The following is a 12,297-nucleotide window of genomic DNA, read 5'->3' as shown; positions in this document are numbered from 1 at the left end:
ACCTGTTGCACTTCTGGGTCAGGTACGTTAGAGCTTGGCGCTGCAGATGGCTGGTTACTACGTACTACGCACTACTACTACTACTAGTAGATGGGATTCGAGATGTGGTGATGTTTGTGTAATTTGTTTACTGTTTGTCGAGACCAGGTTTGATATTGAAAATTTTGGGGAGAAAACCAGCGGCATGCAAGTTCCCGCATGACAAGATTGCGGCTCAACTCAAGTCTGGTACGGAGTACGCTTAGTCCATTGCTAACTTACTAGTCTACCACTGTCACAAAGAAAACCGAGATGAGAACTGGGTCATCAGTACCTGTTGAACTCAACAATACATTTTGCGCTATTTTGCTACGTGTGTCACCAGCGTTTTGCTACAGGTTTGATACGCATATTGCATAAGCTCCGCATGTATTTTCGGTATCTGCGTTTCGCGCTTTTTCGCTTGGCTGCGCAGCACCTGTACGTATAGATGCACTCTCTACGCCCTCATTTAGATAGAACCACTTGTTATTTGAACTACTTCTACAAGATCAGTCAGCACAGTTTATCAATACTGCAACCATCTAGAACGCTGAGCCTTCACGAGGAAGTAAAACATTTGGAAGGATCCATGAAGTGAAGATTCTACTTCAGGCATCACACACCTAAGCTATCGTGTAGTAGAGATGGTGACCATGAGCTCTGCCAGATCCTCATGATAGTCACATTCAGGCTGCTGGCCCTTTCCACGCTATGCAATTTGCTCTGCCGCCGTTCAAGTTATGCTATTGATGCTCAGATCGTGCAGCCATCACGTGCATGCCCTCCTTTTAGCACCCTGACTTTGTTCGCCACAACGCCTTGCTCAGCAAACGCATTTGAATGCCACAGAAACTGTCCCGCTACCTTATGGATATCTAAAATTGCCTGTGCAAGTGGTCAGCTTTGTTGCTCGAAGTAAGTGCTAGAACGTGACGTGCAAGGCAGAATCGGGGGTGGCAGGCTGAAAATACGCAAGGTATAGCGTGTGAAAACAGAAATGAACAATCTTCTTTCGACTAGTTCTTACCAGTATACTGCGGAGGAACCATTCCTGCAACACCAGGGGGGATTCCAGGTGGCATTCCAGGTGGCATCATCGGTGGTTGCGGGTGATGCTGCTGCTGAGGTTGAGAAGCATGTGGTGGCCACTGTTGACCTTGTTGGGGTGGTGGTGGTGGTTGCCGAATTGGCGCTGAGCTAGGAATTTGTACATTTCTCAAGAGTTCTACCATCTTCGCGGGATCAAAGCGTCGGAATTCGTATGTTGAAGCCTTCGGAATAATACTTAACAGAAAAGCCAGATGGCCTGGAAGTGGCGCTGGGGGAGGCATTTGTACATGTGACAGTGGAGTTGGTTGAAAATTCCCATTAGCGCCAAGGGTGCGCTGTTGCTGATTCATGCGTCTTCCTGCTGCTCCCTTGAGTGGAGATTCTGCGCGAGCTATTTTGCGAGGCTGGTTGTCTTCCAAATCATCAATCGGTAAAGGTCGCTTCGGAGAGTTCGTTGCCATCGTGTCTGTCACCCTAGTGGGAGGGGAGTTGTTGATCGATTGATCGCCCTCAACCGAGCGGTACACAAACGCAGATGGTCTAATCTGCGTTGAAGAAAAGATGAGACGAACGCTTGTAGGGTCGAAATTGCGAGAACCATATCGTTGCGCGAAGTGCTTGAGACCTACTGCGTCCTCTGGATACAAATCTCGCATGCGTTTCTCTAAACGCGCAACTTGAGACAACTCCCCAAAGTGAGATTCATATTCGTGCAGAAAGGCGAAGATTGGTTTCGCTCTAAAAGCGGTGGCTGGGCTGGCGGTGAGCTTGCCTACAGTCGTCTCGAAGACTGCTCTGGCATCTACCACACGTCAGTACTGTTGTTCTCAAAAAAAAGTTTAGCACATACTGGTTATGTCGTTGATGGCAATCAAATGCTTCAAGTACTCCAGAGCGAAATTCTCATCTTCTGGGAACAATTTCATGCCGCGTTCAAAAATCTTAGTGCCGACTGGGTCTTTGTAGCAATGATACTCGATGAGAGCATTCTCCACATACACGTCACTGGTGATTTTACCTTTCTTGCGAGCATCGCCGAAAATCACCCGGAAACCTCCGCTCTTCTCGCCCGCCATCCCCTTGCCTTGGACGCGGCGAGCAGCACGAATGAGAGCTATCCAAGCATAAGAAATCGTCTTCTGGAGGAGGGCGGTCTGCATAGCGGCATCCTGCTTGATAGCATCAATCTGAGCTTGAACTGCTGCACGCTTCGACTCGGTTTCAGCGGGATCATCCTCATTCTCCGCATCTGGCTCGTTGGTTGGAAGTATTGCATTAATAATAGACTTGTTGTTCTCTTCAATCCTGGCAATCTCAAGACTTTCTTTAGCTTTCGTCTTGGATGCCAAGTCGTAAAGTGCGTTCAGGACTTTGTCGTATGGGTCTCGCACTTTTGCCATTCTCGTCTTCGCGCCAGGATCATTTCCATCGTCATTACTTGTCGTCAGCTCGATACGATCAGCCATCTTAAAAGCCAGGAGACATGACTCTGGGTTGGCAGCGATCCCCTGTTTGAGAAAATCAAGACCTTCCTTGTCCATGCCGCTTTCTAGGCAGAATTCTGCAGCATCGTACCACATCTCGGGCCAAAATTGTAAAGCCATCAGTGCTTGCTTGTAGGTGAATAGAATGCGCTTTCGATAGGTCTTAGGATCGTCATCCTTCAAAACCAAGTTGTCTGCCTTCTCCCAGTCGATCCATTCTTTCCATAGTTGAACCTGTCTCATGAATTCTGCTTCACCTTCAAAGCCTGGAGCGGGCGGTAATCTGGGCAGAGTCGTCCGGTTCAGATCGCGAGTCATGTTCTGTAATTGTGTATAGCAAGTTCTGGCTGTCATATATGCTGGCGATCTCTCTTGCAGAAATTTACGGCCCTATCATTGTTAGCAACCTAGCAACACTGTAATGAAGCGACCAGCATACATTGATCTTGCTGAGACCCGTCTCAAAGCCATCATATTCCTTCCATAAGGGAGCTAGAGCAGAAGTCGGAACCGCAATAGCTTTCTGATAAGCTGCACGAAGCGAGTCCATCTTCTGAGTATCCTGCCATCCAGTGCCTCCGACGACCCCTGGCCCTGTCTTAATGAAATTAATATATTCTTGCCAAATTTGACCCGAGTCTTTGTCCATGCCAACAATATCGAGGGCGAAATTGAAAGACTCGGAAATAATTTTGTACGACTTCGCAGTATCTCCTGTAGTCATGCTATTCCTCCGTCTGATGTAGTTGAGATAGATCTGCCATAGCTGCACATTTGGGACCTGCAGAAGTGACCGGGCGAAAATCTGCTCTAGTTCGTAAAGGTTGTTATTCTCATTCTCCCATGTTGCGTAAGAAGCCCACTGTTCCGCCTTTTTGAAGGTTAGCAGACGTCAAGAGAAGTAGAAGAGCATTGGACCTTACAGCGAAAGGGAATGTCTTGAAAAAACTGTTATACACACTGCGTACTTCGTCCTTCTTATTACGGCTTCGAAGCTCGCCGAGTAAAGACAACCATGCGTCCATGTCACCCCGGGGATCTTCCTTGATTCGGTCTTCAAGAATACCAATAGTATCATGAGCCAGGCGAGCCTTTGGCAAAGTTGATGTAGGGGTATCAGCACTAGAAGAAGTCTGAGCAATTTTCACCTGAGTATTTGGCAAAGACTGAGCAGGTGTAGCACTGCTATCACGAGGTAAAGCATTTCCACTCTGTACAATAGTAGAAGAAGGAACATCAGAAGCGGCGCCATTTGAGACAATGTTTGCTTTTAGAGAAGCTTGGACATCCCCTTGTATTGATACCTGAGGAGAATCAAAGCTATTGAGGGAAGTTTGAGGAGCAGTGGCAGTCTCTGTTATAGGAGCCTCCATCCCGTCAGCTGAATCATAGACATCTCCGTCCTTTACTTCATCGTCTTCGACTTCTTCATCTTCATCCTCAATGACAAAGCCACCCTTGAGACGAGGTTGTGTCTGTGCAGAGGGTTTGGAAGTAGGAAACTGGGTGTCTGAGGAGAGATCTTGACCTGTAGGCGTAGAGGAAGGGCGATTTTGTGAGGGTGAGAGAAGTGCATGAGGGGCAGAGGCATCTTCAGGCAGAGTAGACACGGGACGAGTAGAAGCAGAGCGCTCTTGCGAGATCTCAGTGGGAACAGAGAAGTCTTGCGGCAATGTTGCTGAAGGATCATAATCATCTGAGTCTGGAGTATCTGCGCTACCCTCCATTTCACCAATGTCTGCACCTTGTTCTTGCATAGCAACCTTCTGTGCGGCTAGAAATGATTGTTCCGCTTCATCCGCCATGATGAGTGGCTGGTTGCGTTAGGAGGAATATGACCCGCGATCGTAAACCAAGGGAGGTAGATCTGGATCTTCTCAGCACAAACTTTCACAATATCAGTGTGGGAGCCGTACATTACTTATCCGAATCCATGGAATGACGCCATTAGAAGAATGAGCAAGATCGATTGAAGAAACTCAGAGAAATTGCTCGGTGATTGTTATTTGTTGCCTTCCTGAAGAATGGACGAATTTCTGGTGTACGGGAAAATGAAACGCCGCCTCCCCTTGGTCTTGGCATCAATCTACACGTCTAAATCACCAGCGCCTGGGACGCGTCTAGATTCCTGACGCTCCACCGTTGGCCGCCTCCTCCTTATCTCTCACGCAACAGATCCTCCGTGTATCCTATCAAGGCATTGACTTCTCTTACAACACATCCTTCTTGCTACATTCAAAAAGACCCTCCGAGTCCTGCCCAACGGTGAGCTGACCACTCCGCACGTTAGCAACGATGTCTGTTGTTTCGTTATTGGGCGTTAAGGTCCTGAACAATCCTGCCCCATTCACGGCGCCATACGAGTTTGAGATCACGTTCGAGTGTCTCGAGCAATTACGAGAAGGTCGGTATCCGCCTTGTTCTATCTTAAGGCAAGCCTAACGGATCCCAGACCTTGAGTGGAAATTGACCTATGTCGGCTCTGCAACCTCGTACGTATACCTCCCATCTCTCCAGCAGGTTCACTTCTAAAGTTTCACAAGCTCCGAACACGACCAAGAGCTCGACTCCCTCCTCGTTGGCCCCATCCCAATCGGCGTCAACAAATTCATCTTCGAGGCCGATCCACCCAGTCTAGCTCGTCTCCCCTCCTCCGAAATCCTGGGCGTCACCGTCATCCTCCTAACCTGCTCCTACGACACCCGCGAATTTGTCCGTGTCGGATACTACGTCAACAACGAATATGACAGTGAGGAGCTGAATGCCGAACCTCCAGCCAAGCCCATCATCGAAAGAGTTAGAAGAAATGTTCTGGCTGAGAAACCGAGAGTTACGAGATTTGCGATCAAGTGGTGAGCTACACAAACCAACTCGCACCTCCTCAACTTTCCTGCCCAAGAAATGCTAATAAGATTTGACAGGGATTCCGAAGACTCCGCACCAGCCGAATACCCACCCGAACAGCCCGAAGCCGATGTGCTAGACGACGACGGAGCCGCCTACGGCGCCGAGGAAGCCGAACTTCAAGCCGCGCTCGAACGAGATCTCGAAGAAACGGAGGCTAAACTTGCTACCGTAAAAGCAGCACCAACAACCACCACAGACGGCGACGCCGAGATGGCAGGCACCGATCAGATGGAGGTGGAGCCTGCCAGCCGAGCCGACGATGAGGCTAGCGAAGCCGGAAGCGAAGATCTCGAGGCAGATAGTAGTGGTAGTGAGGATGAAGATGAGGAGGAAGAGGGCGAAGGAGAGGGGGAAGTCGAGGGTGGTGACGGGGATGAGGATATGGAGATGGGCGATGGAGAGGTTGAGGGTAAGAGTGCTGAGGAAGGGGCTGGTACAACGAATGGCGAGCAGAAACAGCCGATTCAGCAATCTGGGCATGCGGAGGTAATGGTGCATTAAGCCGATTTTTGTTGCTGAGATGGTTATTGCTATCAGGGGAGGAGTCTATGGTGTGCAGGGCAGTTTGCGAGCACGGGAACTAAACGGCTTCTGGTTATTTGCATTGTTTGATGAGAGCTTCTACCTGTACGGAGGGAGTGTTTCGTGAACAATGCTTAGAAAGCAAAGAATGCTTCCATGCCTCATGCTTATTTCGACAGAATTATTCGAACCCTAAATGGTTTTCGGACATCGCTGGGAAGGACGCAAATAGCCAAGATTGCTCCATTTCATGCCCTTCTGATGGAATAAGTCCATACCCCTTTCGAAACTCCCCTAGCGGGCCTCTCTCTGTCCATGTACCACTCTGATGTATACCACTGTCCAAGGGAGCGTTTGCTCCGTCATAGCAACCATCTCAGGGCTCGCTGTAGCCGGCGTCAGCGTCAGCTTCTGCAACGAAATGGTTTAGCCGATTCGGAAAAAGTGAGGTTGCTGTGTCATCGCGCAGAGACGCCACTCCTTGGCGTCAGCGTTCATATGCGGAAGAGACAGACAACTAAGATGGACATATCAATGGTCTAAGCGGAAGATGACCACCTATCATTTGTTGTTGATGCCATGCTGAAGGATCGAGTTGGATCTGGGAACTGAGAATGAGCACATCGTGTGTAGCACATCCAAGCTTGCTTGCATAGATAATTGACTGAGAGAATGTGTTTTCCCCATGGCAAATGAAATAGGCTTCTTTGATCCGACAAATGAATCGCAGTTGCGTACCAGGTGAGACTCTGGAAGATCATTGATTCGGAGCATGAAGACCACTCAACAGAACGGCCTAATCCACACGATTTTGCCGACTTTTTACGTATATGGGAGGAGGCTCCACATTGGAACGAATCGATTCTTGTTTCCGCTTGATCTGATCGCGCGTCGACCGCCCAACTCTCTGCATCACCAGCCTACAGGAAAACTCCAACAACATCCTACCACACCTGAGATGCGGACGCGTGAGTGATGTATTGCAGAGTTCTCACCAAGTGCAGGCTATTTGTTGACTCGGCTGACCTTGACGAACACCTGCTCACTCGGCTTTCTTGGCGCAAACCATTGACGTTGCCTTTGGGCCTCTTGGTTGTAATTTGCCCATCTTGGGTGCAGAACTGATAATCAAACATGGCCACGAAATGCGCGATGATGACGCTCATCTCCAACTTCGCAAACTGCATTCCTAGACATGGATGTCGTGCGGCTCCCCAGCCCCAAATAACCATATGGCACCTTCTTGTCTTCGGCGCGGTCGGGCAGATATCGTGATGGATCCCACTGCTCAGGGTCGGCGAAGATGGAAGGGTTATGGTGAACGTCGGCGATATGATATGCCTGGTAAACCACAACTGTCAATCACCACAGTACAGACGCTTCTCTAAAGCTTGTGGAGATGGCCCATAATACTCACAACGCAGGCGCCATTCGGGATGACTTGGTCACCTACCGCTACATCCTTCCCACTTGTGTTGCGCCGCATCATTGCCCCTACCAATTGCAGGCGAATGCTGTCTCTAACGCACAGATCGATCATTTCGAACTCCGTCTCTCACGCCTGCACAGGAATACTGGCGAGCTGGTCGATGAGGGGGGCAGTCGAGCCGCGATTGTATCTCTCGGCAATGGTCGCAACCTCCTCACGAACTCTGGCCGACCATTCAGGGTTGGTGGCAAGGCAGGCGACTATAAAGGCGGCATTGATACCGGTGTTGAGTTGGCCTGCGAAAAGGGCGCCGATAATGAACTACAAGAATCCAGTCAACTGGTCCGTTCAGTCTTCACATTGCTTCGACTGCCTACAGAAATGATCCTAGTGACATCATCTCCCTGGTCAATCATGTACTGCAACGCATCCTCTTCTCTCTTTCCTGTCTTCTTGCGCTGGGCGACTATGGGCTGTACGATCATGTACAGTCGAATACCAGCAATGGTCCGCTTGAGTCTTGCAGGAGTAGGAAGCCAGGGAAATAGTATGGTAGCCATGGTCGCACTTCCCTGGATGGTCTCATATAACCCAAGCATTTCCCGCAACAAGTGGGGGTCGTTGGCAATCTCATTACAACCGACTGTTCGCATGGTCAACTGAAACACGATTCTATACACATTGTCAAAGGGGTCGAAGATGCCGCTGGGCAAGACAGCGATTTCTTCCAGTCTTGATCGGGTGTCGGCTAGCAGTTGAGGCAGATCTGCTAGAGTCAGAACCACGACATGCCACCTGCTAGATCTTGTACAAGGGGTTTACTCTTGACAAGTTTTCTCGCTTAACCATGGTAGTTATCCGGGTGTTGAACCATTGGAAGAAGCCGCCGTCGCGAACTCCGACGCGAGGGCTTTCTCCTAACATAGTCGCATAGCTTCATCCCAGGTTAGCCATAGCCCAGCAGTACAGCGACTGCAAGATGCGCGCGAAGCGTACCCTTGGTTCAAATCAAGCTGTTTGCTCTCCAGGAATACCCGACGAGCGTCGAGACCGCTGAGGCCAATGACAGGAATCTTGCCCAGATGGAAACTGAAGTTGCCCGTGGGCGAATTGGCCATAGCCTGCTGGAAGAAGTCCCATCGGCGGGAGAAGAAGTCGAACGCACCCACGATCGGATAGTCGTTGCTAATTGGTTGTGGGGTTTTGGGTGGAAAGGGATCGCGGAGAAGCAGGCGGCGAAAGGCAAAGATGAGGGGGATAGCGGCAAGGACTAAAAGCTGAAGGGAGGAGTTTGCGATGAAGGTTTGCATCACCTCTTGAGTGGTCACGATGGAATCCTGTCTGAAGAGTGAGGATGGGAGTGGGAGTGGGGTGGGAGATTGGAGATAAGTCTCATATATGTAACACTACGAGTACGTAGTACAAGTCGGTGAGGGGTACATCAATTAAGTATGGTTCGAAACCCACCAGCGCCGTCCTTTTGGCGGAGTGGTTGATGGGTCCCTTTTCTCTACATACGTAGTACTCGTAGTCAGAGAGGGTAGGGAAGAGCCGAGCGGCGGGAGCCTCAGGAGCCTCGGTAGCCTCGGTAGCTGACTAATTTAGCCCGGCCGTAGCAGAACAAGGATTGCGAGATTGAGTCTTGGCATCTGAAGACGCCCAACTGTTGCGCCTCCTTTCTGCAAACCCTCTTCTCTCTCTTCTACATCCTCTTCTCCCTCTTCTGCATCCTCTTCTCCCTCTTCTGCATCCTCTTCTCCCTCTTCTGCATCCTCTTCTCCCTCTTCTGCATCCTCTTCTCCCTCTTCTGCATCCTCTTCTCCCTCTTCTGCATCCTCTTCTCCCTCTTCTGCATCCTCTTCTCCCTCTTCTGCATCCTCTTCTCCCTCTTCTGCATCCTCTTCTCCCTCTTCTGCATCCTCTTCTCCCTCTTCTGCATCCTCTTCTCCCTCTTCTGCATCCTCTTCTCCCTCTTCTGCATCCTCTTCTCCCTCTTCTGCATCCTCTTCTCCCTCTTCTGCATCCTCTTCTCCCTCTTCTGCATCCTCTTCTCCCTCTTCTGCATCCTCTTCTCCCTCTTCTGCATCCTCTTCTCCCTCTTCTGCATCCTCTTCTCCCTCTTCTGCATCCTCTTCTCCCTCTTCTGCATCCTCTTCTCCCTCTTCTGCATCCTCTTCTCCCTCTTCTGCATCCTCTTTAGAAAGAACGGCCACTGAACGTCGGTGGACACCAAAGGGGGTTCGTTTATTGGGGGTGGGAAGAAGGTCTCTTTTTTGGGAGGTTCCTTTTTGGGAGGTGTCGAATTGAGATAGAGGTGATAGAAAGATGGATGAAGGCCAAAAGAGTGTCAAAGGCGGCTGCAAAGGCCGCCGAAACAGCATCTGATGTCCCGGAATCTAGAGTTGTGTAGGTAGTTTATTGGCTTTTCCCGCAACTTCGGACCAATCAAATCCATGCTTGTTGAAGAGTGAAATGAGATACGTATGGTTTCGAGGTCGGCTTCGGAGTTTTATTTCGCAAACAAGCTTACTGGCTGTTGTAAGTGTGAGTGGCGAGGCCTGCGTCTTTGCAGAGGGCCATAGAATCTTCGCTAATGTGAGAAGAGCTTCCATGAAGTCTGAAGGAACCACATCTAGGGCACATATTACTTCCATCACTGGCCTTACTCTAAGAAGCGTATCGAGCATAGAGCCTGAATGTGAAGCCATTCTGCACTCAGTCTACGATCCTGAGCGCAGCTAGACGCCGGAATAGACCGCCGTCACGTGCCTTCCACATTCGATTCGCTGCTCCATGCTCACCTTGCGACCTTGCACATTGACGGTATGACGAGGCGTTATATGGAATCTATGCTCTTCCTTCCGGCCTGCTTGTACTTCAGCGGCCATATCCAAGGGACGAATATAGATCGGGTTGGTGACATTGTTCCGTTTTCCAGTTCCCAGCTGATAGTACTCATTCCCACCCCACCAGAGGACATCGGCTCCCCAGTTGGTGTCGTTCTCCGAGCTGTTTTCTGATGCGTCGAGGTATGTGACATTATCCATCACAGCGGCCGCGTGAGAGGAACCAACACTGATTTGTGCCATCCGGATGGGAATAACTTGCTTCTTTATCTCATCGTATTCAAAGAGACCACTTAACGATTGAACCTTGGTTGGAGTGCCTTGTAAATGTGTCCATCTGCCATTACCTAAGGTGCCCTTGATACCTTGTCCACAACTCCATGTGTCTGCTGTCACTTTTCCCAGTCCGCGTGCTTCTGAAGCATTTTCGCCAGGTCCAACTACACGTGTAGCGTCAACTGTAAAGAAACTGTTGACACCTCCAGCAGATAAATTCGTTACCTTCGGTATCTGGTTAGTACCAGCATACAGCTTCTGCAATGGCACCAGGGAAGGGGCGTCAATGAATGGTGATTCGGATCTGTACTCGAAACCAAGCTGGCCGCAGGAGTTGTCGCCAAAGGAAAAGACGCGGCCTTCCTTGTCGAGGACTAGAGAGTGGTGGTCTCCTGCAGCTATTTTGGATATATCAAAGCCCTTCAACGTTGTGATCTCATGGCACATATCATAAGGCCCTTCTGGTCGCGTTGACCACGTGATACCAGGTACCCCAAGCTGGCCCCGGGATGGAAAGTCTTCCGTTCCTGATGCCGCAGAGAAGACTCGACCTGTGTTTGTAAGGAGAAGTACATGTTCAAGGCCTCCACTAATGGCGGTGACCTTCTCGTTGTAAGACAGGTCTTTTGGCTTCATTTTGCGATAACTAATATTGGAATGACCGTTCCAAAACGGAATCCACGAAGCCTCCGAAGGCTTCGGTCCTGCTTCTTGATCCATCCGTGACACCGGAATCGAATATACAGATCCATTTTTGGAGAGGCCGACAATCCTATCTCTTGAGATAGCAATGGATTTGAGATCCTTACCTCTGAGGGTGACAGCGGGTTGAGGTTGTTCCTCAGAATATCCTTTACCCCATTGGACTAAATCTCCGTTCTCTTTGATCGCAGCCCCAAAATTTCGATCAAGCTTAACATCTCGCAAAAGGATGTCATTGAAGTACGGAATCCTTCGTGGTGTTTTCACATAGATCTCTTCTGAATCTGGTGCAGCTACTTTGCCAGTGTTGGAGCCCCATGCATAGAGTCCTGGATTTTCCCAACTCCTTTTGACCTGCAGATGTTGAGAGCTCATAAGATCTCTGTTCTCCTCTTTGGATGCACCCGTCTTCCTTTTCGACTTCTCAATGGTCATCTCGACTGATGTAGGAGCGACTTCGGCACTGGCTTGTCGAAGCCCGGAGGATGAATAGAGCATAGCAATCCCAGCTGCAGCTGCTAAGGTGATGGCGGATGAACGAGTCCATATTTTTTGTTCGGCTGTTGAAGGAGACCTATTGTGAATAAACCGCCTTGTTCTCAGGTGAAGTAGCTGAAACCTTCGGATCGTAGTCTTGCGTGTTGTTTGTGCCATTGCACTTCGAGTTGCTGCATGAAGTGACATCCTTAGCGACGCCAGCCCTGTATCGTTTCGTACCGGGGTTCCGCTTAGGATTCAAGGAGGAAGAGCGTTGAACACTCCACTTTCAGCCAATTTTCACAGGCACTCCCAAAGCAAGATCATGGTGGAGCACATCTCCTCCACATCTCCACGAGATCAAGGACGTCATGTACAGCAGCCGTAGGTGGCAGAATTATAGGCACTAAATTGATGCTCCCCGCCTAAGTCCGTGCGATCAAGCCTAAGTAGGTTAGTCGCATTGGGTAGAATAATTATTGTCAGGGTCCAGCTACGCTTATTCCTCTACTACGGTAGGAGGCATAAGTATTGTTAGTGTAAGCCAGTGATAGCTAGTTTTTGATACAAGGGTCTGGCATCC

The 12,297-nt window shown here is 49.7% G+C and overlaps 3 protein-coding genes across 3 annotated transcripts; 1 reads left to right on the top strand and 2 right to left on the bottom strand.

The window, feature by feature from the left end:
- Positions 1–1,037: 1,037 nt before the first annotated feature.
- On the bottom strand, positions 1,038–4,360 carry EPUS_03079 (uncharacterized protein; the record flags this gene model as incomplete). Its single annotated transcript, XM_007803021.1, has 4 exons — positions 1,038–1,873; positions 1,922–2,945; positions 2,995–3,426; positions 3,479–4,360. The coding sequence occupies 4 exons, from the start codon at positions 4,358–4,360 to the stop codon at positions 1,038–1,040; spliced, it is 3,174 nt and encodes a 1,057-aa protein (XP_007801212.1).
- Positions 4,361–4,850: 490 nt separating this feature from the next.
- On the top strand, positions 4,851–5,963 carry EPUS_03078 (Histone chaperone asf1; the record flags this gene model as incomplete). Its single annotated transcript, XM_007803020.1, has 4 exons — positions 4,851–4,959; positions 5,008–5,047; positions 5,099–5,407; positions 5,477–5,963. 4 exons carry the CDS (start codon positions 4,851–4,853, stop codon positions 5,961–5,963), a joined length of 945 nt encoding a protein of 314 aa, XP_007801211.1.
- A 1,576-nt stretch (positions 5,964–7,539) lies between these two features.
- EPUS_03077 (uncharacterized protein) lies at positions 7,540–11,891 on the bottom strand (the record flags this gene model as incomplete). Its single annotated transcript, XM_007803019.1, has 7 exons — positions 7,540–7,734; positions 7,791–8,179; positions 8,260–8,330; positions 8,410–8,750; positions 8,932–9,005; positions 9,101–9,809; positions 10,215–11,891. 7 exons carry the CDS (start codon positions 11,889–11,891, stop codon positions 7,540–7,542), a joined length of 3,456 nt encoding a protein of 1,151 aa, XP_007801210.1.
- Between the last annotated feature and the right edge of the window lie 406 nt (positions 11,892–12,297).

The sequence above is a fragment of the Endocarpon pusillum genome (genome assembly GCF_000464535.1).
Source record: "Endocarpon pusillum Z07020 unplaced genomic scaffold scaffold189, whole genome shotgun sequence".
Taxonomy (NCBI): Eukaryota; Fungi; Ascomycota; class Eurotiomycetes; order Verrucariales; family Verrucariaceae; genus Endocarpon; species Endocarpon pusillum.
The sequence above is the reverse complement of the archived record's forward strand: the minus strand, read 5'-3'. Positions and strand labels throughout refer to the sequence as shown.